This window comes from Watersipora subatra, chromosome 11, assembly GCF_963576615.1.
Source record: "Watersipora subatra chromosome 11, tzWatSuba1.1, whole genome shotgun sequence".
NCBI classification, from domain to species: domain Eukaryota; kingdom Metazoa; phylum Bryozoa; class Gymnolaemata; order Cheilostomatida; family Watersiporidae; genus Watersipora; species Watersipora subatra.
The window spans coordinates 25,491,346-25,517,476 of NC_088718.1; the positions used below are offsets into that span (position 1 = coordinate 25,491,346).

Here is a 26,131-nt window from a genome sequence, read left to right on the forward strand (position 1 = left end):
TTCTCAATTGAATGGAGTTTTATTAACAAAAACTATACATTTAATCCAAAGATGCTGAATATGCGCTACAAATTGATGACAATAAGAAAAGCAATCGAAACCCCAGGTTGTGAGACACTATTAACAGGCAACAACAATATTACCTGAGACTTGGGCATCTCATAACACACTGGACACAAACATATTTCCTTCCAGCTAATGAAGCAAGCAACAGAGAGGTTTCAAACAATTTATCTCGGGCACATGACATGCCTCCCTCCGTCTATGGGCAACTGAACTCCAGTTATAAAACTAGAATCACTGCTAGCTAGGAATGCAATAGATTTGGCCACCTCCTCTGCTTCTCCAACCCTTCCAAGGGCATGGGTGGTCTTGCAGTGCTCCAGAAACTGAGAGATAAATAAGGAACATTTTAAGGCTATTATAAACAACAGAATTAGAGTGAGATAAAGAATTGTATGGAAATAAAGGGTGAAACACACGGAAGGTGAAATAGGAGGATATGTGAAACATCAGCCTTGCAACAAACTATTTGCTAAACGCACCAACAGGTGCCAACCACAAGCAAGCTGTTGTCCTTGACATTTATATAAACCAATATAAACATGATACTTGGAATATAAATTTATATCTTTCAAGTATTTATGCTTAATAAGTTCACTTTTATATAAATTTTATTCTGAATTACATGATATGATTTTAAATCAACTTGGATTTTTATTGCGACAAAAAGCATTTTTTTCAGTTGACTTTAGGCTGCATTTTAAAGCATACATGCTGACAATCAACTGGCCAATCATGACAAAGCAGCGATAGTAAATATCTAAAAAGCTTTGATACAGTGAATAGGCCTACTCTAACGTTTAGCAGTAGCCTCAGTACCAACTGATTCGTCAGCAAGTTTAAATACTTCACCAATGTGCCTCAGTCTTAAATAAGCTATAAATGTCTCCATTAGTGGTAGAGAGACGCATTCTTCACCCCAGAGGTAGCAACAACAACTGCTTTTTCACCCTGGATTAAAAATTGAGATTAAAATGCGGATTGTCTATTATTAATGCTTTTATTCTTCACAACATAACCAAGGATCTTTTACTCGTAGGGAGCTAAACAGCTCACAGTTACAGCTCTAGTTACAGCCCACAAACTGCGCACCTCTGACAATTGTAGAAGAGCTATGGTAACTATTTTGCATTGATTATCTGACAGGATGAGACATGTGATGGCCTGATCGCAGAGGCCAAGTTGTCGATACTTGTAAATTCACGAGCAAAGGTGTTGGCTTGAAATCTTTGTATATAATTCCAATTGTAGGCTACAATGACTGACGGCTTGCTGTGTAGCAGACGTGTCCAGAAAATGATAAATTTCTTTTACGGGACTTTCCTGCAAGTCGTTGATTAAACAACTGAGTAACTCCATGTAGAGAGCACAATATTAAATGCGGTGTACAGGGGATATCTATACATATGTAAATCTCAGTCAATCCTCATCGCATAACCTTAATCAGTATACAGACTTTTTCAAATAAATACATATATCTAACACTAAGTTCAAAAGTAAATTACTGTATCTTTGCAAGTTAATAGGAACAGACTCCTTGAAGATTAAATAGAGCCAACACTATCTAGAAAATAAACATCCCATTCTCTTCCAAAAAGTAGATTTAGCCAACCTATCTTCGACTAAATAAAGCCAAAACTACCTTGAAGGCAAATAAGATTCACTTTTCCTGAGAATAAATAGATCTAACGTTCCTAGAGCAGACAAGGCAAATAAATAGATCTAACCTTCCTAGAGCAGACAAGGCAAATAAATAGATCTAACCTTCCTAGAGCAGACAAGGCAAATAAATAGATCTAACCTTCCTAGAGCAGACAAGGCAAATAAATAGATCTAACCTTCCTAGAGCAGACAAGGCAAATAAATAGATCTAACCTTCCTAGAGCAGACAAGGCAAATAAATAGATCTAACCTTCCTAGAGCATACAAGGCAAATAGCCTCGGTGATGATTATCTGAAAAATTAGAGATCTACAGGAGAGACAAACTGCCAGCTGGTTAATTATTACACTTTACTTATGATCATCTCCAAATATTAATTTTTTCCTATAAACTAAATAAACTATGTTTGAAGAAACATTTGTCTTGTTATTCCCAATAATTTCCAATATACTATCCTCAGAGTTTTAAAACCTGCTGCTTTTCTAAATCAGATCGTTTGAAGGTCTTCATAAAATCACACAAGAAGCTGCACAATTTTTCTAAAATACTTGAAGGCAGTTTGATTGGTGCAGGCGTTCAGGTGCTGAATATGATGTATTATCCTAACCTCTAGCTTTGAATGGACATACGTACAGACAGACACCACTCGTATAGTAGAGATGTATTTTGTTTTACAATATTTCAGAAGCATACATGTTTTTCTTTGCAAAATAAATGTGTAGAAAAGTAAGACAAATACTTGTAAGATATAATACATCTTCAATACACCGTGAAGATGTCCGCTCCAATTAACTTATTGTTAAATTACCATAACCACAAACTTTAAACAAAATGAAAGTAATAAGAAAGAAGAAAAAAGTTATTTATACTAATAATTAATTCAACAGTTACTGTACAGTAATTAAGTTGAAAAGTTTGGTTTTTTCAAAGGGGTGAGTTTGGGGAGATATTGGAACAGAGTAGACAATTGGTACGCTACTGCTCATACAACATAAAATCACTATAACGTAAATGTTCCTGGAACAGAGTATTTACATTGTAGGAGTGTCGACATCTACTGTATAGTTTTGCATGAATATTTGCTCCAACATACAACAGTTTTGAAGTAAACATCAAAAAGTATTAACTTGGTATGCAGAGATCTAACTGTAATACAACCGAGATGCCATAATAAAACCACTAATCACAAGCCTGACTAGAATAGTTCTGCATGAACATATGCCAAGCCTATGCATAAATGAGACCCATCTCAAGACTGACAGACAAAGTCTAGGGCTGACAGGATAGCTGGCTGAAAAGCTTATAGCATACATAAAAACATTACCATTTTTACTAAGTGATGCAATACAATTGATTAACAGTGAATGATGATGAACACTGGCAACACAAGATTTCAACAAAAATAATAATAAGTTGTTTTTGATTTCGCAGAAAATACGCATTCGTAATGTGTATATTGCGAGCTAATTTTTTGCATGAATGTCTCACAAAAAATAAATGTTCACATGAATAAGTACATTTCTAGTTTAGCATTGCACATCGTTTCACAGTTACAGATTACCCTCAAAACACAGCTGACACTCAAAAAAAATTCTTAACTTTTTTGATTACGTAACACGTGACCTTGACTTGTTGCATAAGGAATGCAAACTAAACTATGTACCATAGACATCAGTATACAATAGACGTGGGGTGGAACATGTAACATAAATGGCAGCGCAAAGGTCTTGGAATTTGCTCAAAATCCCTTTTCTGCAAAAAACCACAAATATGGAAAAAAGTGCATTATAGCCAGTCGCGAAGTGACAATCAAACATGGCAAGTGAAGCAAGTGAAGTACATCCGTGTTGACATCCAGACTGATCGGTGGCATATGTCACCAGAAAGCTGTCCTAAATGTGCATATATCAGGAGCAGTACTATAGACCCAAATTGATAGGGTGAGCGAACAAGGACAAGAATAACTAAATTAGAAAAATTGATTGAATGTTTGGTAACGCGATGTCCTAAGTCTCACTTTTGTTTCCAATGGACTGCTTGCGCTGTACCAGTACACATTAAACCATAACCGTCACGTACAACTTTTATCGTATTTCCTAGGTAAATCAGACACGCTGCATGATTCCGATTTTGTACTCAAAATAAAGATTGGTCCCCTAACCGTCAAAGTCATGAAGGCTTTTTTAAAGCGTTTCAATATCCGTCTCGAAAACAACACAATCGGCATAACAAGCTTCACCCATAAATATTTGATGTAGCTTAGCTTTTCAGGAACGGAAGTTAGGGATGTTTAGTCCGATTTAGAATAATAGAGATGGGTGTCTTAAAACCCATTATTATCTAAATCTAGCCTGTAAAATAATTTCAGTTTTTTATGAAAGGTATATAAACTATTTAAAATTGCTCGTAGCTTGTTACATGACGTTTAAATGGGCTGAACACCGAGAAAAATGAGCTCAAAAAGCGCGGTTTTATCACAAGCTAGCGTTGATATCGCGCTTTTTCGAGCTCATTTTTAAATATGCAATGTGAAACAGCTTATCTACCTTTCAGAAAGACTGAGATCATTTTGAAGGCTGAATTTAGATAATAATGGGTTTTAAGACAACAATCTCTATCATTCTAAATCGGACTAAACATCCCTAACTTTCGTTCCTAAAAAGCTAGGTTACGTCACGTATTTATGGGCGGAGTTTGTTTTGCCGATCGTGTTGTTTTCGAGACCGATATTAAAACGCCGTGAAAAGCCTTTATTACTTTGAAAGTTAGTGGACCAATCATTATTTTGAGTACAGAATCGGAATCAGCGTGTCTGATTTACCTAGCATATTCGATAAAAGTTGTACGTGACAGTTACGGCTTAAATTACAATGTGCACCCAGTCGAGTTGTTAGCAGTTGAGATATGAGGTCTTCAAACCTTTTACCAAGTTTACATGTTGCATATGCCACCCCTACAACTAGCGAATTTGTGTAGTAATTACAATGAGGCTTGAATTAAACTCTGACTAATATAACAAGCAGACGCGCTTAACAAACAAACCCATTAAATGGGACTGAAAAAGATTCACATAAAATTGAAGAACAAGAATCACAAGATTAGCTGATTAGCTGCACAAGGTTAAACAGAAGAGTACATAAAGCCAACACTACCTAGAGAGTAAATAAAGTCAACACTACCTAGAGAGTACATAAAGTCAACACTAACTAAAGAGTAAATAAAGTCAACACTACCTAGAGAGTACATAGAGCCAACACTACCTAGAGAGCAAATAAAGTCAACACTACCTAGAGAGTAAATAAAGTCAACACTACCTAGAGAGTACATAAAGTCAACACTACCTAGAGAGTAAATAAAGTCAACACTACCTAGAGAGTACATAAAGTCAACACTACCTAGAGTAAAAAAGTCAACACTACCTAGAGAGTACATAAAGTCAACACTACCTAGAGAGTACATAAAGTCAACACTACCTAGAGAGTAAATAAAGTCAACACTACCTAGAGAGTACATAAAATCAACACTACCTAGAGAGTAAAAAAGTCAACACTACCTAGAGAGTACATAAAGTCAACACTACCTAGAGAGTAGAGAGAGGCAATACTGCCTGGAGAGTGCAAAGAGCTACCACACACTTGACTAATGGATGTTTCACCACCAAGGCGAGGCTAAGGAATTTTGTGTTACGTAATGTGTCTTTACTCATAGCCCAACAATGTTCGACACATTCAACTAACCCAAGTGAGAGGGTAAGATAAACATACTTAGGAGCTTTCCTGATTCATAGGGCTTTGGCACTTGATATCGGTACAACGTTTAAGCTGTCACACCCTATTTTCCAAGAAAATACGAAGACTTGCTTGGTACAAAATAGTAAACAAATTAATTTATTTATTTGTAGATTGTTGCGATACTAACTTCTTTATGTTGAATCACATGTGTTGACAAGAAATAGCAAAACTGTTTTATAGGTGGCACATAGCAAAACTGTTTTATGGGTGGCACATAGCAAAACTGTTTTATGGGTGGCACATAGCAAAACTGTTTTATGGATGGCACACACCAAAACTGTTTTATGGGTGGCACACACCAAAACTGTTTTATGGGTGGCACACACCAAAACTGTTTTATGGGTGGCACACACCAAAACTGTTTTATGGGTGGCACATACCAAAACTGTTTTATGGGTGGCACATAGCACAACTGTTTTATGGGTGGCACACACCAAAACTGTTTTATGGGTGGCACACACCAAAACTGTTTTACTAGTTACAAATATAATGGATAGATGACAGCCGAGTTTAGAAATTGTACAATTTACAGAAAAAATTATAATTTTCAAACAGTGCAACCCTGCGTTACAACATCCCTATTTTATGGCTTTTCACCTTATGATGTGGAAAACAATGTTTTTTCATCCCTCTATACGACTTTTATTCCGACATTCGACATAAAAAAAAATGTCTCTCAAAATTCAAATTTGACAGTCGGTGTGCTGAATACGCGGAATAAGGATTATGCCGATCTGCTAATCACCGAAATCTCTCCCACTACGCCTGAAAGGAATAGAATGTTCGCTCTCTCTCAGTTCAGCGTTATTGGTTATAAGTTATAGGGAAAATATAACTGGAAACAGGAGCTCCATATGGTACATACTGTATATGTTCATGCGTAGTAATTATAGTTACTAAGGTTAATATGATATTTTGTTAATAATTTTTAATATGTACAGTGCGTATATAAAACGTTGATGTTTTTTTCAGGGGGTCTTTGCATTATATAATTACTGTGGTCTTCTGTGCCCCTCTATATGATATTTTCGCTTTACGATGCCAACACTGGAACGAATTAATGTCATTTGGTGGGGTCCACTGTACATTTAAAATTAGACTGCAACCAGAACCACAAACGAATATCTGTAAATTTCTCAGGATATGGTGAATAGGTTACCAACGCTCACCTCAAAATACTGCTCCTCACTTTGACCGAGTCGTTTGTGGAAGTTGGTAACTATCACTCCGGGACTGCAAATAAACACGAGTTCCAATGAGAAAGAAGCAAATTGTACAAAATCCAACCTCTTTACAAAGTGGTTTTATTAGCTGGTGGGTGCTATGAAAACATGAGATTAAGTTCAAGGTCATATACTGTCATGATAGTGTACAAATGTATTTTTGCTATTTCAAAGCAGCAATGGTCACAAGTAGGAATGTCTGTGTGGCAACAACAAAATCAGATGCTGTAAGTGGAATAGAAATATAATATATATATGTATGTATACAATATATACGCAGAGTACATATATATATAATATATATATATTATTCCTGCCATTAAACCTTAAGTTGCCTCACAAACTTTAAGAAAGTCAATGTGCTGACACCAGAGTGCTCAAATCACATATGTGATGAGCTTTGCACATATATAGTTATATATATATATATTTATATATATATATATAATATATAACTATATATGTGCAAAGCTCATCACATATGTGATTTGAGCACTCTGGTGTCAGCACATTGACCTTCTTAAAGTTTGTGAGGCAACTTAAGGTTTAATGGCAGGAATAATATATATATTATATATATGTACTCTGCGTATATATTGTATACATACATATATATAATATATATATGCGCATACATATAATATATATACAATGTATATATACATGCATCAGGGTTGTGACGCATCAGAACTGCACTGCATCATTGCAGTGAACAATAATTTTGCAGTGCAGTACGCAATAATGTTGCGTGCATTATGGCTTTCTAATCTGCAGTGGCCAATTACTGCAACTGCACTACCATTGCAAAATATCTACTGCGCGTTTATTTCTATGATGCATTACCTGAAACCCAGCAAGTCATTCATATTGTGAATGCGCATTCTTCAAAGCTTGAAACTGCATGCGTACCGCAACTGCGCATTAATACGAAGTTTACGCTGCGGATCAACAGACACCGCTGGCTTTTCAAGTGTGTGCACTGCAATTTCATTGTTACTGCACATTGCCTGAAGTTCTCATCACAATCGATGGTGTGTGAATGTTGGAAGTGGAAGACAGATTGTCAGATACCACGCTCAGTAAACTCATGAGCTTGTCCTCTAACTGCCATATTATTTTGGCATAAGTAGTCAGGAATTACCAGCATTCCCATGTAATTGGGGTCCTTGTATTGCATTGTCATTTAAACTACCGGTATATATTAAAACCGTAACAGACTTTCATTTCAACCATATACGTATACAACATGCTAATTTTGATCAATTTGTGTGCCCAATCACACTCAAGGTTGAGCGGTATTCACGTCTTGTAATTGTGTTGTGGTTGTAATCAAGTCAACTCAATACTTGATTCTGTGATGAGTTTTTATAACAATACGCGTGCGCATGTGTGTACAACGTAACGCAAAAATCCTACTGCATTTGGCACTACAAAATGCGTGGCACCACTACTCCCACTGCATACAGTTTTGCACACTGTGTAGTGGGCAATACCACCACTGTACCAATACTGCTTACTCCACGTACAGAAACATATGGTTGTACTGCATGCTTACTGCATACTGCGTAGTAGTAAATGTATGTAATGCAATTATACTGCATGGCAGTGTCATGTTTGCTACTGCAACTATATTGATATGCAGGCACAAATTCAATGCAGCTGCAATGCATTTTACATCTGGACATTAGTGAGAACTTATCAATCACAGTGATGATTTTTTGTAATAGTCCCAACCCTTAAATATATACATATACGGTGTATACATACATATATAGAATATTTATATCATATAAAAAATAATATAGATTTTATATAATATATATTAAACATCTCTATTAATAAACCTCACATTGTCATTGTGTGTGTCAGTCTACATAAATACTATGCCTTTCCACATTTTGGCTCTCCTTTCATCCCAACTACACACACATATGCTCCATGTCTTCCCCAAGTTACTAAAAAATTTGGTTTCAAAAACATGTCTGGTCCCTGAGAACCTGCCTCTTAGGCACCCACCTGATTAGAAACCCAAGAATGCACCTTCGTATGCGTTAAGGACAAATGCACTCAATGAACGACAATTGCACTCAATGAACGTGTTCATGGATTGCTGTCAAAAAAGGGGTGTAGTAATTTGCGTTGACAATCTACACAAGCGCTGTGGGCTATCTGATGAAAAATGAACGAAATCTCAAGCAATGCTAGGGATTTAACACTCGTATATAATTATATATACATTATATATATAATTATACTAGTATATAACTATATATAATAGTATTTATATCAAATCAAGGTCAAGTACACCAGGAGTAGAACTGGTAACTCTGGTTGAGCCTTAGATTATGAACTCGGCAGACGAATCCCATGTTTTCCAGACGCATTCTTATTACAAAAGGCTACAATGAAGGCGCTCTGCTGCTTATGACTATAATAGTGAAATGAATTAATGAAAAGGTGTCCTACAATTGTTTTACAAATGATTGAATAAGTAGAAGGGTCAACATTTAAAGTGACCTATCATTACCTTTCGACACATTATTACAGCATGATGAATTGCGGCAAGTTGTGTAATCTCCATGACAACTCTAAATATGAGACAATGTTGAAATCAAAAAACGGAAAGAATAATAAACTGTTGGCTAAATGGCCTTTAGAGAGACTCTCCCCTCCATATGGTTCTCAGATTACAGGACTTGTTCTCTCTCTCTTACTGACTTAAAAATGAACTTACACAAAATATTAGTAGATTTAAGCAGAAAGTATCGAATGTTTTTGATATGTGCGGTGGTCTGACTGCCAGGAAGTATCGATGTTTTTGATATGTGCGGTGGTCTGACTGCCAGGAAGTTTCAAGATTAAAATTGACAAACCTTGATCGCGGTTAAAACATTCAGAAGAAAAATGTGCCAAAATAACATCACTAGTTGTGCAGCCGCCTGTCTCTCTCTGATATCTGATATTACTGATATCGTCTATTGCGTTTAAGTCGCAGCGTTAGACGCCTCTATTCTATCAGTCTCTTTATAGATGACATGCTATAGATGTCATGCTATAGATGACATGCTATAGATGACATGCTATAGATGACATCTATAGATGACATGCTATAGATGACATGCTATAGATGTCATGCTATAGATGTCATGCTATAGATGACATGCTATAGATGACATCTATAGATGACATGCTATAGATGACATGCTATAGATGTCATGCTATAGATGACATGCTATAGATGACATGCTATAGATGACATGCTATAGATGACATGCTATAGATGTCATGCTATAGATGACATGCTATAGATGTCATGCTATAGATGACATGCTATAGATGACATGCTATAGATGACATGCTATAGATGTCATGCTATAGATGACATGCTATAGATGTCATGCTATAGATGACATGCTATAGATGTCATGCTATAGATGACATGCTATAGATGACATGCTATAGATGACATGCTATAGATGACATGCTATAGATGTCATGCTATAGATGACATGCTATAGATGTCATGATCACACTTTCGCTTGAATCTGAGCGTTTTAACTGCGATAAAATGTTGCCGATTTTAATATTGAAACTTCCACCTCAAACATTATAAACAATTGCAAATGATAGAAAAACACCACTACTCTCTGATAAATTTGTGTTAATTCATCTTTAAAGGTAAACTTACACATTTAAAATGATGCAACTAAAATAATATCAATAGAAAACTAAGACATCAAGATTCAATTTGATGTAATTTTTGTCTTTGTAGACCAACTCAGTCCAGAGATATAATAGTTTGAATGAGATCCTTTCTTGAAACACTCAAATTCAAGAAGAAGTGCAACTATGATGTCTATAGTTGCACTTCGGCAAACAGACCGACAGAATAGAGAAGCCTAATACTATACCTAATAATAGCCGCTATCAATAACGAGGGAGACAGGCAGCCGTGCCACTAGTCACATCATTTCGATACACATTCTTCACCGGAGCGTTTTAACCACAATCATGCTTTGTCTACTGTAAACTTAAAACATCCAAACATAAAATTAAAACATAAAATATCGATACTTGGTGATGAAACCTACTAAATTTTTGCAAAAGTCGTAAGCTAATCTGTATGATTGGCTTGGTTGGAGTTTGCCGGTTCACAATAGTGATGGAGAGAGGGAAAAAGGAAAAGTCCTCGATAAGCAACTAATCGTCCCTGACATGACCTTCTGGCAAAAGTCTGGAATGCTATTAAAGGGCTCACACATAAGCCTTGCACAATGATAACCTTGAATGCACATACAAAAGGCTTGCTACGTTCCATTTAATACAAGCGATTCACCCTTGACAGTAAAATGCTTACAGTGAATAGAAAATCTGTGAGAGGTCAATTTATATGAGAAAGAATGCTGGTTAATATGAAATCATTTTGTAAATCAGCATTCTGCCGTAGTGGCGGTAGTTTAATACTTTACCGAACACGTCGTTTTTTGCAAAGAGAAGAAGGAAGTGAATATGCACAATGAAATGAATTATTTTTCATTAACTTTTTAACGAAATAAACTTTGCTTATGGAGATCTATTGTAATCATAGCGAAGTCTTCCTCTTACACAACCACAAGGACAAAGCAATTCATCTACCTCCCCCCCTCCCATCAGTAAAAGGGTGGAGAAAAAAGGGGAAGGGTGTTTGCAGGAGATGAAAATAAAGGAAGAACTTGAAAGTAAGAGAAAAGAAAGTGTAAAAATGAAGAATATGTGGGAGAGGTGGACGACTTAAGAAACCGTACACGGCAGCAGGATGGCATGAGGTGGCAGCAGGATGGCATGAGGTGGCAGCAGGATGGCATGAGGTGGCAGCAGGATGGCATGAGGTGGCAGCAGGATGGCATGAGGTGGCAGCAGGATGGCATGAGGTGGCAGCAGGATGGCATGAGGTGGCAGCAGGATGGCATGAGGTGGCAGCAGGATGGCATGAGGTGGCAGCAGGATGGCATGAGGTGGCAGCAGGATGGCATGAGGTGGCAGCAGGATGGCATGAGGTGGCAGCAGGATGGCATGAGGTGGCAGCAGGATGGCATGAGGTGGCAGCAGGATGGCATGAGGTGGCAGCAGGATGGCATGAGGTGGCAGCAGAATGGCATGAGGTGGCAGCAGGATGGCATGAGGTGGCAGCAGGATGGCATGAGGTGGCAGCAGGATGGCATGAGGTGGCAGCAGGATGGCATGAGGTGGCAGCAGGATGGCATGAGGTGGCAGCAGGATGGTATGAGGTGACAGCAGGATGGCATGAGGTGGCAGCAGGATGGCATGAGGTGGCAGCAGGATGGCATGAGGTGGCAGCAGGATGGCATGAGGTGGCAGCAGGATGGCATGAGGTGGCAGCAGGATGGCATGAGGTGGCAGCAGGATGGCATGAGGTGGCAGCAGGATGGCATGAGGTGGCAGCAGGATGGCATGAGGTGGCAGCAGGATGGCATGAGGTGGCAGCAGGATGGCATGAGGTGGCAGCAGGATGGCATGAGGTGGCAGCAGGATGGCATGAGGTGTGCAAAAGATTTTTTTAGTAAGGATGAGTCCTGCTACCACCAACAAGCTCATAAACACGCCAAAATCTGTCACATCGTCCTTGTATCTTATCAGCCTGTCATATAATAATCAGCAATTCACCGAGCAATACGGGTTCTAGCATATAAGTTGATCATTGTCACAGCTACTGCATAGCGAAGCCACCGCAAATATTATGCATGGCTTTTTCTGGACAATTCTAGTAAAACATTACGGGTTTACAAAAAACACGCCATGTTAAACTCTCGAGGCAAAAATTTTCATGTCACACAGTGAATGAAAAAAACACTAAAAGCCTATGATCTACATCCACTACAGCTCTAAGGCATAATGCTATAAGAGGCAAAACATGCTTGTCAGCGAAAGCCAAGCCGAAACCGATGCCAACAAAATATCCACAAATATAAAATCTCACAAATACAGTTTTTCAGCACTGCACGTGAAGAGCCAATTAGCAAGCGTGGTTTGAAGTCATTGTTAACGTAAAGTTTTTATTTAAAAGACGCTAAAGACAAAAAGTCCCCAAAAATTTAGACAACCAGAATAAAACAAACGACGTATATATATATATACATGTATATATATATACTAGTACGCTAGCAGTTTCGTGCGCTGTGAGAGATCATCATGCGCGTTAAGTATCTCCACAGTTTTTCGCAATCAGCAAAGTGTTCGAATGCCGCAATTGGTAGAGTGCCTGGCTGCTAAGTGGAATATCAGAGTTAGATTCGAGTTGCGAGGCAATCTTTTTGCCTAACACTCCTAGCGTGACTTCGGGCAGACAGATGGACACAGCTATTATTATAGTAAAGACTACTGAATGCCTATCGTTGCGCAGGTAATAGATTTTGCATAAAAATTTATTTTCCAATGCATAAGTTTCTTTACCCAAAGAGTTTTATTAACTTAAGCTAGTCTAAATCTTTACTATAATAAGATATGTTATTATAACTTATGCCAGCATTAGGAAAAAGATTGTGCCATGATTTCTCATGCTATTTTCTTATGCTCATGATTTTCAAGCTGAAAACCATGATTGCATAAGCTAGCTGAAGTGTGCTATTTTAACCAATTGGCATTAACCCTCTGGGGCCCCTTGTTGCACTGGTGCAACATAAATTTCAAAACTAGATAGAGCAACTACAAATGCTTTATAGCCAAATATTATTCTCAAGTGGCTTCTTACATATCTTTACACAACCCTAAACCCAAAATTAATTGGATTTCATGCTCGTGATGTCATCACATAACTCTAGAACATTTCATGGAATTGAGAGTTGACCACACATGAGGAAAGCAACTTTTTAGGCTAAGAAGTATAGCTCTTTGAGGTAAGTTGGAATAACTCATTTTCTGTTTTTTGGTACTATGTTGACCATATTTTTACACACATAAAATGTTTCGAAGAAGTAAATTTTTTTTTTTATCTATAAGAGCTCAAAATTTCTTGTGCAGGAGTGCAGCATTGGGCTCTACATAGCTAAGCTGCAAGCCAAGGGATTATTATCGGACGTTCCAATATACCATTGTTAGGGCTAATGCTCTTCATTCTTGTTGATGTGCATAATACTTAGTGTTGTAAAGATGGTAGTAGAGGTACACTGACTACCATTGAAGTAATATTACCAGGTTACCTTCACTGCTACTAGTACTACTGCTATTAGTCAGTTACTGCCAAAGCAAATTGGTATTTCCAAATGATACAAAATTGTGCAATTATTTCACTTTATATAGCATGATAGTTAGATGTGTAGGCTTTCTTTTGGGCGATTTTAGGTGTTAGATGAATAATATTTCAAAATATACTGTTTTAGTTTGTAGATACAAAATGCATTCAAAGTCTTCCACTTCAAACAGCAATCGCCTTCGTATGAGAAGCAGAGTTGATGGAACGAATTTGCTGGACGAGTTCTGGAAAATGTGACGAAGGAGAGGTGCCATATGGAATGAATGTCTGTAAATAGAACCTGACTATACATAAAGAGTACGCCACATCCATGGCGCTTCAAGATCTAGCATCGAGCAGGAGTCAGTGGCATTTTGCATGACTGGAGTATACCAGGTGGTGATTGTAAACGGACAGAGTTAGGCTAAAAAGCTGATGTTGTGCTCAAGCTAACATCTACTCTACAAAGAACTGGAGGTACAAAATTGTCGAAGGCAACTTGTTTATTGCTATTCCCTTCATCTCTGAGCTAAATAAAACTGGGATGTTCTATACAGATACTGTTTGAGCCAACAGGGTTCAAGAATGCATGCTCAATAATGCAAAAGTCCTCAAACGAGATAGTAAAGGATCTTATGACAGCTATGTAAAGGAGGTCAACAATGTGGTTGCTGTCAAATAGTGTGACAACAAAGATATCACCGTTCTCTCCTCATTGACTGGTGTACAGCCTTTTGCTCAAGCCAAATGGTGGGACAAGTCGTCAAAAGAGCATCGTTTCTATAACATGCCTGCTGTTATACAACCACATAAAAATATGGGAGGCAGTGATTTGTAAGGTTTATTTTTAGCAGAGTATCGTTTCGCCATGAAGAGCCGGTGATGATATCTCTACCTGTAACGACATTTGTAATGGTAGCCGAAATCAACACTTGGAATATCTACAGAAGTGATAGTCGCCTTCTCAAGCTACCATAAGTAAAGTACTAAATAGAAGAAAATTTCAAGCTGAATTTGCCGACAGTCTCATCCATGTCAATGGTGCTGCCAAACAAGGACGACCAGCTGCAGCAGGTGATGCTAGTCTATGCCTTACACCAGCTAAAAAAATTGGAATAGGTCCGTGCAATGTTCACTATGACAATTTTGCTCATTGGCCAATAAAGGCTCCAAACCGAAGTCACGGCAAGCTGTTCAAGAAAATAACTACTGCAAAATGTGAAATAGTCTCTGCTTTCTTGATGAACAAAATTATTTTCGTACTTATCATTGCAAGCGAGTGGAGAGCTAGAGTTACTTTGGAACAGTTGATATTGCTCCAGGATTTAGTCCATTTGGACCAACCCGCGATGTAAACTTATATGCTTGTGTTATATATATATATTTATATATATATATATATTTATATATGTATATATATATATATATGTATGTATATATGTGTGCATATATATACAATATATATATATATATATATATATATATATATATTTGTATGCGTATATGTATGTATATATACAATATATATATATATATACTGAATGTATATATATACAATATATGTACTATATATATGTATATGTATGTATCTGTATACATGCATATGTAAATAAGTACATTTACCATTTATTTATTCAAATAAAGTTATTTTACTGGCTCAAATACTTCATTACACTATTTTCTAATGCGTAATGTATATAGGTAGCATTAAAGCCCAATGTTGCGCGAGTGCAACATTTAATATCTCAGGTCAGGGTCGTTGTAGAAAATAAAATAATTAGAAAAACACTACTACATATATCTAAAAACTATGAACAGAGTTTGAAAATTTTTAGAGGAAAGCTTCTGGGTATGGGCCTCAGAGGGTTAAAGATTGGCAGCTGTAATAAACATGTGCACAATTATTTTGTAGTATGGCAAGTAGACCCTGTGATGTAGAGCAGTGGTCTCTACCCGCGAGCCACAAACCGATACCGGCCCATGGATCCATCAGTACCGGGCTGCGCAAGAATTAATTAGTTTTTCTGTTTTATTTATTATTTAAGTCTGGTACGAAAATAACGGGGGACTTACTACTTCAACTACAGTCTCTAGGAGAAGATGAAAATATTAAGTATAAATGCAAATTACAAAATGTAATTAATTGTGCAAGGTAGTTGCTAACTATTTTTGGGTTAATAATTCTAAACTGGCTAATCGGATTTCACGAGTAACAAACTACAACGCTTACTATATGTTACAAGCGCTCTTCTGTTATTTGCATTCATACTCAATATTTTCTGCTTCTCCTACCAACTGTAGATGGAATAGTTAGTCCCCTTTATTAAAATACAAAGTCAAGCGGCCTTTTATTTTAAAATCATTTTATTCTCCTTATTTGCGCGCCAAAATTTAACCCATCGAACAAAAAACAGGCGTCTTATTTTTAAAATAATAATTAAAAATATTTTTCAATAATACTTCAACACCAGCACCTGCAGTCCACAAAAAAATTTTTAAGCGTTGAATGTTCCGTAGTTAGAAAAAAGTTGGGGACCAACTGGTGTAGAGGATAGACACGCATGTTTGCGGAATGGGGGTTCCGAGTTCAATTTCAGTACGGAGCTGTTTTTTATTCCAAAAACTTCAATTTGCACATACAGATGACAAAAACTGAGATTTATATATACATAAAATACACAAAGCTAAATAAAATTTAAAATATAGAGTCACCAATTTTAAGGTATTTGTTGAGCCAACTCTTTTAGCATTTCTCAGATGAGTCCGGTACTTACTTGACGCTGTTCACGCGGACCTGCTTGGAGGCAAGCTCTAAGGCTATGCACCTAGTAAACTGGTCAATGGCTGATTTGCTCACACAGTAGGCAAGAACTCCAGGAAACTAAACGTAAAAATCAACAGTACAGAAAATCCACAAAATGAGCATGGATTTGATGGAAGGTCGTAGTAATGACAGACACTGGCATGTTGAGAGCCTTTAGAATGTAGAATGTAAATAACTAAAACACTCACAGCCTGACAACTAACATAGAGTTGTCTGCTCAATAGCAAATAAACAATATTACATACTCTAGGAGGAGACAAATCATAAAGAACTCGGTGCGTACTCAGACTCCTAACACCCTGAACCCTTATCTTGTATATACAAGCAGGTCCCCTGATTCTAGACAGTACTAACAACTTTCCATTGAGTCCAACTCAATGGAAAAAAACAGAAACCAGACAGAGTAGATATTTCTTTTTTCACATTCTCTCAAAGAGGTGATATTTTAGAGGTGACTGAAAACATAAAGATTGCAGCACACTGAGACTGATAGTGTGTATTTATTATGAATAGAAAAACAAATAGTTTTACTGTACAACTGATCTTGCTGAGAAGAAACTTTATAGTTTTGTCTATTTTGAGCTTTCATTACCAAGAATTTCAATCAGGGTGTCATTAGAAACACTGATTTCTAATGACACACTGTCCTGTAATGTCCTTAGCGGCCATTTTCCACTGCTCAGTCAGTATGAAATACCTTTAAAACTAGTAGTCTAATCGACTTAAAACTTTGGAATTATACTGAAAATTTATCAAGTAAAAATCCACTCAAATTTTGTAATCCTAGCTAAACTGGATGTGGAGATAAATAGAGCAAAACACACAATCAGTTTTTCCAGGAGTAGGATCAGGTGGGAAAGCAACTTCCCAATTATCCTGGGCCGGGCTTAAAAGTGTTAACATGCATCAGAAAGTGACTTCTAGAAACATCAGTTACTTTATCATATTGATTACATCCCTGCTTGACACCTTTTATCACTCTAAAACTGAGCTGAGTGGAAATATTTTATCGTACGCAAGCCACAATTTTAGACAGTCTTAGTCACCTTGGCTGACTTCAAGAAGGGAAAAGATTCATCTTGTTTGTACAACCACATTGTTGGCATTGTTTCTAAATTGTTACTTGTTATCGTTACAACCATGAACACTCTAGGGTCAGCTATTACACCGTAACTAATACTCACAGCACGTATGCCAGTGACACTGGAGACATTGACAATGGCTCCCTTAGTAGCGATGAGGTGGGGTACGGCCAACATGGTCAGATGGTAAACAGATCGTACATTCACATTCATCACCATATCGTACTGCTCAAGAGAAGTCGTCTCAATACTGCCGGACTTTGCCATACCAGCATTATTCACCTACTCAAAGAAAGATTCTATAAAACTCCTTATGCTATCATAATATGCTTCAACTGAAAGTTCGTCTACTTATATAGATGGCCTACTAACATCTGCTTAAAACTTAATTTACAACACTTGATGGCAGTTAAAACGAAAAAAATATCTCAACTTTCCCAAAAATGAAGTTTGTAGTCGTGCATATTCTTTATAAGTGATAAATATACCGTCTAATCAGCATCGAGTACCCATTGGTTTAAATAGAATTTAGGGAAAAACAATGGGACAAATTCTTTCCAACGTATCTTAAAATCATTTGAAGCATCTGTAATGATGTATCCGAGGCTATGTTTAAAGTTTTTTCCAACAAACGTAAGGAAATACAAAATAAAATATATGTCAATAGAGACACGTAACACTGTAAGTTGAACAGAATAGCTGATGTCATAACGAGAGGGACAAACTGGAAATCCATTTATCGATGTCATTTTTGGTGAAGCACTTTTTACGGAGTGTGTTAACTGTGATCAACTTTTGTGAATTTTAATCTTGCAACATCCTGGCAGTCAGATCAACTAAAGCAACATATAAAATCTCAAACAATAGAAAAATATCTGTACTTTCTATTAAAATCTTTCAAAATTTAACGTGAGTAACCCTTTTAAGAGAGTGAAATAATTCCCGTGTCATTTATGTAACAATAAATATTTGCCCGTGACCCTAACTTTTACAAAGGGCTGGCTAGATGCGAAAAAGACAAACAATTAGCAATTTACAATAAGCAATTTACAATAAGCAATTTACAATAAGTAATTTACAATTAGCAATTTACAATTAGCAATTTACAATAAGCAATTTACAATAAGCAATTTACAATTAGCAATTTACAATTAGCAATTTACAATAAGCAACTTACAATTAGCAATTTACAATTAGCAATTTACAATTAGCAACTTACAATAAGCAACTTACAATTAGCAATTTACAATTAGCAATTTACAATTACCAATTTACAATTAGCAATTTACAATAAGCAATTTACAATTACCAATTTACAATATGCAATTTACAATTACCAATATACAATTGTCAATTTACAATCTATATAGATATTTCTCAAAGTCCGTGTGTTAGAATTCCGTCTGTTGGAAATGCAGCTATGGTTATTATTAGAACAGCTGAGCTGGACAACAATACAGACTCAAAGTCATGGCTTACCGTCATCGGAAGCCTAACCTTATTAACTAGCTTAGTGGAGTTTTCTATTGGCAACATGCCAGGCTACTTGCTTGAAAGGTACAGTTGTTTGACAAAGTTGTCAGACAGCTTGACCTTTACAGTTGTTTTTATTTTTCTCTAAATTTATTTCAACTACACAACACACTTCTCTCATGATATGCACTTTGAAAGTTATAACGGCAAATGTTGTTATATGTTAAATACAAATCAATTTTCTGTCCAAAGACTCTTCTATTACACGGGCAACGCCAGGTGGCACAGCTAATGATCATATAAAACAAAGTACCGTTAAATAGAATACAGCATTTTACTTAAAACGTTTTGAACAAGTTTAAAACTCTCCAAATCGTGTTTTATTACATTTGATTTATGGTTAAATCTGGGAAAAACCAAAAAGCAAACTATAATCAACCATGAGGATGCATGTTTGATTATTCTAAAGCATTCCAAATTATTTAAACTGAATAAAGAAATGAACTTATCACAAAGGCCCAAGTAACTACAACATCAACTGTTTAAATGCTGCAAAATTGCTCACATCTCAGTACACAATCTGTATGAGCTACAAAGAACATTTCAACTTCATTTGAACTTTGTTCAAGATTGAATTATATGGTAGACTATAGAGCCTATGGTAGACTATATGGTAGACTATATGGTAGACTATATGGTAGACCATATGGTAGACTATATGGTAGACCATATGGTAAAATATTGAGTAGCAGGCTTAATGAAGGTTACAGATTTACCAATTTGCTGCATATTAACTAGTAATTATTTTGTAAAAATTTGGAGTAATCTTTTTATGTTAGAAATAATTCTGTGTGTGCATGTACAGTGTATGTGTAGACGTCATAATATACTTGTAGCGTAATGGGGCTGAGGGCATATAGCCAGAGTTTTAACCATTAACATGTTGTTGCTTTATGAGGTCAAGGACCATCTAGATATTGACGCTACGTTGAAATGTTCGATGTTTTATTGAAATATAGGGATAATTAAAAAAAACTATTTAATAATAAAAAAACATAATTTCATGAACTTTATGTTTTATGGTCACCTGAAAACTTACTTTGGGCATTAAAAATGTTGACTTACAACTATTTAACCTTCATGTTTGTTGTATATGCGTGTGTCTGCCTCGTATTGCAGGAACTTAGGTTACGTATGCCAGTCCGGTATTGAGAGGTCGCACCGCAAGTACGTGGGCCTATAGGAGTCAACCATATGGATGACTACGGAAGCATGTGACGAATGGAAGACGAGGCTTTTCCCTTGTGGATCTATTGGTGAGTGTACTTATTTAACAAGGCGCAGTTGGCAGGATCGCAGATGCGTGGTTGTTAAAAGTGATTTGTGCTGTGATACTTGTGTTCAGTGTTTTACAGGTTCTATACTTCGTGGTAAGTGTTTCGTGTGTGGTTTCCATGCTTTCAGTGTTTACAGTGCTGTGGTGCTCAGAGAAATTTAGTGTTTACGATGTAGTGGTGTTCAGTAAAATTCAGTGTTCACAGTTGTGGTGCTCAGTGAAATATAGTGTTTACGGTGCAGTGGTGCTGAGTGAAACTTGGTGGTGCTTTTAACACTTGCGTAGTGTTCGTGTTGTGCTACGCGTCAATTATGGCGTTTAATTTTAATCAGTTTCCTTCATTAAAATTGGATAGTGGTGACGTTAACGGTTCATGGAAAAGATGGTTTGATAGTCTTCAAATTGTCGGAGAAATGGTTAGTATGAGATTGGGCAAGGATGAAGACGGCAACCATAAATTTAGTGGCCATACAAAACTTCTTGCGTTATTACACGCAATAGGTAGTGATGGTAGGGATGCTTTAAGATCTGTTTTAAGATCTGTTGGTTTTTGTATGTTGGGTGAAAACTCTACTTACGACGAGGCAATGGCTCATTTAGTTACTATTTATGGTACTGATGAAACGGTTTACGTTAAAACGATGAAATTCATTACTGTTTCACAAACGGCTTGTGAAAAGGAAAGTGATTATTTACGACGAGTTGAAAAACTCAGTAGAAACGTTAATTTTGGTGGTAATGAGGATGTAAGGAAAGAATTTGCTCTTGCAATAGCTGTTAATGGCTTGCGAGAAGATTCTTTACATAGGCAATTAATGCAACAAACTGAGTTGAATTGGAAAATTCTAACGGATACTTTGAGGGCCAGAAAACTCGCGCGAGAATCTGACGCCATATTGGAAGGTGCTAGATGTAAAACTAGCGAACATAGTGTTTCGGAAATTTCGACAAGAGCTCCTAGAAATAAATCTTAAGTAAGATGAGCCAGTCGTTATTCAAGTTCTGATTCAAGTGCTTGCGAAAATGGTGAAATTAACAGAATTTCACAAAGGCAACATAAAAGTTATTATGATGAAAGGTCTAAGAATAAATACTCTAGAAAATGGAGTAGAAATTCAGGTTACGAATCTCCTAGATATGATCGTAGGAGCAGGTATAGAGACTCTAGCAGGTCTTCAAGAGACTCTAGCGTTGATAGGTATAACCGCAATTGGCGTGTTAAGTCTAAGAATGGACACTCACTTAAGAGTGATAATGAATATTACAAATGTGGTAGAGATCATAGGCTACGTAGTTGTCCTGCAGCTAGATGTTTTGTATGCAATAGGAAAAGCCATACTAGTATTGAGTGTAAAAAAGATGACGCCGAGAATACTCGGAAAAGTGAATATAGACACCGCTACAACAGAAGTAGTAGCAGGGAAAGTGATCGGAGTGGGGGCAAAAGCCCTGATAAAAGAGATAGCCATAGTACACGTTCTCACTTCCCAAATAGAAGTATAAGGTTTTCATCTGCAGGTCCTAAATGACTAGATAATAAGATAGTAAGGACCGTGAAGGTAAATGGTAGTGAAGTTGGTTTTACATTTGATACAGGTGCTGATGTTTCTACTTTGACTGTTCAGACATCAAGTAAACTCGGTTTGAATTTGAAAGAGCCAGATCAACACCTTAATGGTGCTGATGGCTCAAGTCTAAAAGTTCTTGGATTCAGTAGAGTAAATATAGAGAGCTCATATCGTACTAGTGATGCTCCTGTATATGTGTTGGAAGGTTCTAGATGCAACCTTTTAGGAATGACAGAACTTAAAAAACTTAATTTACTCGCTGTCATTTATGGTATGTGTACGGATGATTTTGATCCTATTCAGAAATTTCCTAAAGTGTTTGAAGGCTTGGATACTATGCCTGGTATGTTTTCCATCACCTCGAGAGGTGAGGCGGAACCCGTCAGGTTGTATTCCCCAAGATCAATTGCAGCTGGGTTAAGATCTCAGGCTAAGAAAGAGCTTGGTAAAATGCTCACTGATAAGGTTATAGAAAAAGTAGAAATACCTACTGATTGGTGTTCGGGTCTAACAATAGCTCCGAAATCTGGTGGTAAAATCAGAATGTGTGTGGATTTAACCAATTTAAATAAGCAGCCGTTATCCCGACTATGTTCAATAACGCTTATACTTGTATATTACGGTTTCAGATACTTTACTGAGTTATATATATAAATATATATATATGTGCTGATGTCTGTTGCCTCTGGTGGAGGAGGACCTGGAGAGCGGCCTGGAGACAGGAACGGAGCGGATAGCCACAAAAGCTAACCAGCTAGGAGTACCGACCAAGTCGGCAAGGAGACTAAGAAGTCTAAGGGAAAGGCCAGACAGATCTATGGCAAGGAAGGTAGATTGTGTTGCTGGCTTTGTGGTTGTTCCAGGGACCACTATGCAATTGATTGCCCTAGCAACTATTGTAGGAAGTGTGGTGGTAAGGGGCACTGGTCCAAGGAGTGCACGGTTTCAGTCTGCAGTTACTGTGGCGAGGTGGGACACCTGATGACCCAGCATCTACCTGAAGGGACCTCCTTCACCCGAAAGGTAAGGAAACTGCCGGAGGAAAGGAGAATCAGCATTAGCTCTGACGGGAGAGCCAACACCAGCTCTGACGAGGCCTTGGCAGCACCTAAGCGCAAGGTAGCCAACCATGGCACCAGCTACGCGGCTGCGGCAGGTAATTCCAAGATAAGGCGACCTGTGGTCGATAAAGTTCAGTCGTTCCTGGATAACATAAGATCTGATTTTATGTCCCAGGAAGAGATAGATGCCAAGCGGGCTGACATCAACAGGAGGAAAACGGAGGCCCTAGCTGCCTATGACAGAGCTATAGCTAAGCTAGAGGAGGAGGAAGACGACCTTCGTCGACAGGTTGCGGCAGATCGTCAGATGTATGATGCCTTGACTAGCTTACACAAGCTCTGCGATCGGAGGTAAGAGGACTAGAGGCAAACGGGCGAGTGCAAGTGGCAACACAGGCAAGCGTCAGGATGCGCCAACTAGTAGGGCTGCTGCAACCGAGGTTCTTGGAGGCAGTAAGACAGTGAGTGGCACTGATGGCAACATCAGTGACGCCAATGAAACCAATGACTCGGACCCTAGAGCACATAAGGATTGGTTCGATGAGGTTGAGGCTATAATAGAGGTAGAGGTTATTGAGACGAAGGTGGGCACTGCGCAGAAGGAGCAGGAGATACCTGTGACTGCCAGTGGTAGTGAACTGTACATGGTGCCAGTTCACAGAGACTCTCACGAAAGTGCAAGTATGGAGGCTTTGCTTCATGCACTGCCTAAGGGGCCAAGCTTCGGCGAGGCTAATTTGACAGGTTCTGGCAGTGACACTACAAGTGAGGAGGATCAGGGAGATCCGCTTATGGACACTGATGTTGATGGCAGAGGTTAACTCCTGAACCGTTAGTACCAGTTTCCAGATGATGATGAGTTTTGGTGAGGTCGCCAATGAAGACCTAACGGACGCCGATAGTCTCGGTGAAGATTCCTGAACCAAGAGAACCAGTTTATGTTTAAGGAAGAGTTCCAACACCTCCCAAAGGAACAATCACAATAAAAGGTACATTCCTTTTATTTGCAAAATCTTCCCTAAATGTGTTCAGATTTTTGTGCTTGTTGGTTGTGTTTGGCGTGACACCTGTTTAACCAACTTAAAAAGAAAGGGCATGTTGTATATGCGTGTGTCTGCCTCGTGCCCGCTCGTATTGCAGGAACTTAGGTTACGTATGCCAGTCCGGTATTGAGAGGTCGCACCGCAAGTAAGTGGGTCTATAGGAGTCAACCATGTGGATGACTACGGAAGCTATATAAGCATGTGACAAATGGCAGACGAGGCTTTTCCCTTGTGGATCTATTGGTGAGTGTACTTATTTAACAATGTTGTCATTACTCATAAATAAAATGTTTACAATTAGATATCCAACTCACCAGGACATCGAGCTGTCCATAATGCTCTATCGTTTTTTGGACAAGTCCTTGAACAACAGCCTCTTTAGTCACATCTCCTACCACCTGTAGTACACCGACAGCTCCCTTGCACTCACTTGCTGTCTCCTGTCGGTATGTGATGCAATGTAGTGCGCACTCAGCAAGGCAATATAAACAAATCCATTAAATGACAATGTAAGTAATCCAAGTATTTCACACTTTAAGGCTTTCTCAAATTTTAAATAATTTACCTCCAGGGCAGATTCGTCTCTTCCATTGATGACCAGCTTGCTACCAAGCGAAGCAAAATGTATAGCAGTAGCTTTTCCAATGCCTGAACTAGCACCTATAAAATACTAGGATATTGATTACTATTTAAATGGTTTAATAAATTTATTCAGCATTGAGTAAAATAAAAAAAACAGTATTCCCCTAGCCTTCGTTTTACTATTGCGTATTAAAGGACTTCGTAAATTATTAGTTAGATATTTACTTATAGCAGTTGTCTCATCTATTTAAATCAGGAGAAGAAAACCATTATGTATCTGCAAAAATATTTTATTGACATTTGTATAATTGCACAGGTATCACCGTATGAGTAAAATAATTTTGTTCGCGTTTAAGTAGGCATAGTCTTGCAAAATTATTTCACAACTTGATACACAATGACATCTACATAAAGTTCATAAAAATTTTGCAATTTCATCTAATTATTAGCTTTTTACGATAATGCTAATAACACCAAAAATTACGATGGCGTTTGCAAATAAAGAGAAACTTGTTGCTGATGATGCATAAAAATCCAATAAAAGTGCGTGATTCTCCAAAGCTGATGTTAAAAATTACCGGTTATTAGAACCACCTTATCCTTCATGGAAGTCGCCATATTGGAAGTTTATAACGCTTGTGAAATGTTTGCAAAGATTATAGGTCTATGATTACGGAGAGGATTCACAAACAACATTGTCGCCATACATATCTCAGTTGAATTGCTGAATGTTAGTCAGAACAGAGGCTATTAGGTGAATTTAAATCAACGCTGAGAAAACAACTCTTGCTACAATTTTTATCTACGTTCCGGCGAGCACGTGAAGGATAGGGTGACAAGTCGATAGCTCGTGGGGCAGCAAACTCCTGATGGCAAGCTCGAAAATACAATGCGTAATTGTTATGAGCGATTTACAATTTTGTTTGTTGCTAAGATATATTATTGTTGTCCGAGTTTTACATGTATCACGTAGTTTATTTGAGTAACAAGTGATCTAAACATTACAGTAGTGAGACACTAATTAGTAAGGATGATGAAATACCAGATTGACCAATTAGCATTAGGGGGATTAATATTTTCCCCAGACTTGACAAGCCAATGACACAGGCATGGTTATGATGAAACATCAGTAATCTAAGACCATAGAAATAAACCTTATCTCTCTGTCTATGACATCTCCTTTCCTTTACAACTAA

At 37.5% G+C, this 26,131-nt stretch overlaps 1 protein-coding gene across 1 annotated transcript; it reads right to left on the minus strand.

The window, feature by feature from the left end:
• On the minus strand, positions 1–25,571 carry LOC137408268 (3-oxoacyl-[acyl-carrier-protein] reductase FabG-like). Its single transcript, XM_068094721.1, has 7 exons — positions 25,514–25,571; positions 24,919–25,013; positions 24,668–24,793; positions 17,975–18,154; positions 16,741–16,847; positions 6,685–6,748; positions 1–389 (listed from the first exon to the last, which is right to left on the minus strand). Exons 1-7 carry the CDS (start codon positions 25,551–25,553, stop codon positions 231–233), a joined length of 771 nt encoding a protein of 256 aa, XP_067950822.1. The 5' UTR covers positions 25,554–25,571; the 3' UTR covers positions 1–230.
• Between the last annotated feature and the right edge of the window lie 560 nt (positions 25,572–26,131).

What these genes read in the sequence shown, in the direction of transcription:
- LOC137408268 (XM_068094721.1), bottom strand. Translation starts at nt 25,553, where the DNA reads ATGGCGACTTCCATGAAGGATAAGGTGGTTCTAATAACCG. An exon ending in GTGTCACTGGCATACGTGCT is followed by an intron (nt 16,848 to 17,974) that starts GTGAGTATTAGT and finishes TTTTACGTTTAG; the next exon opens with TTTCCTGGAGTTCTTGCCTA. An exon ending in GTGAGGAGCAGTATTTTGAG is followed by an intron (nt 390 to 6,684) that starts GTGAGCGTTGGT and finishes TTTATCTCTCAG; the next exon opens with TTTCTGGAGCACTGCAAGAC.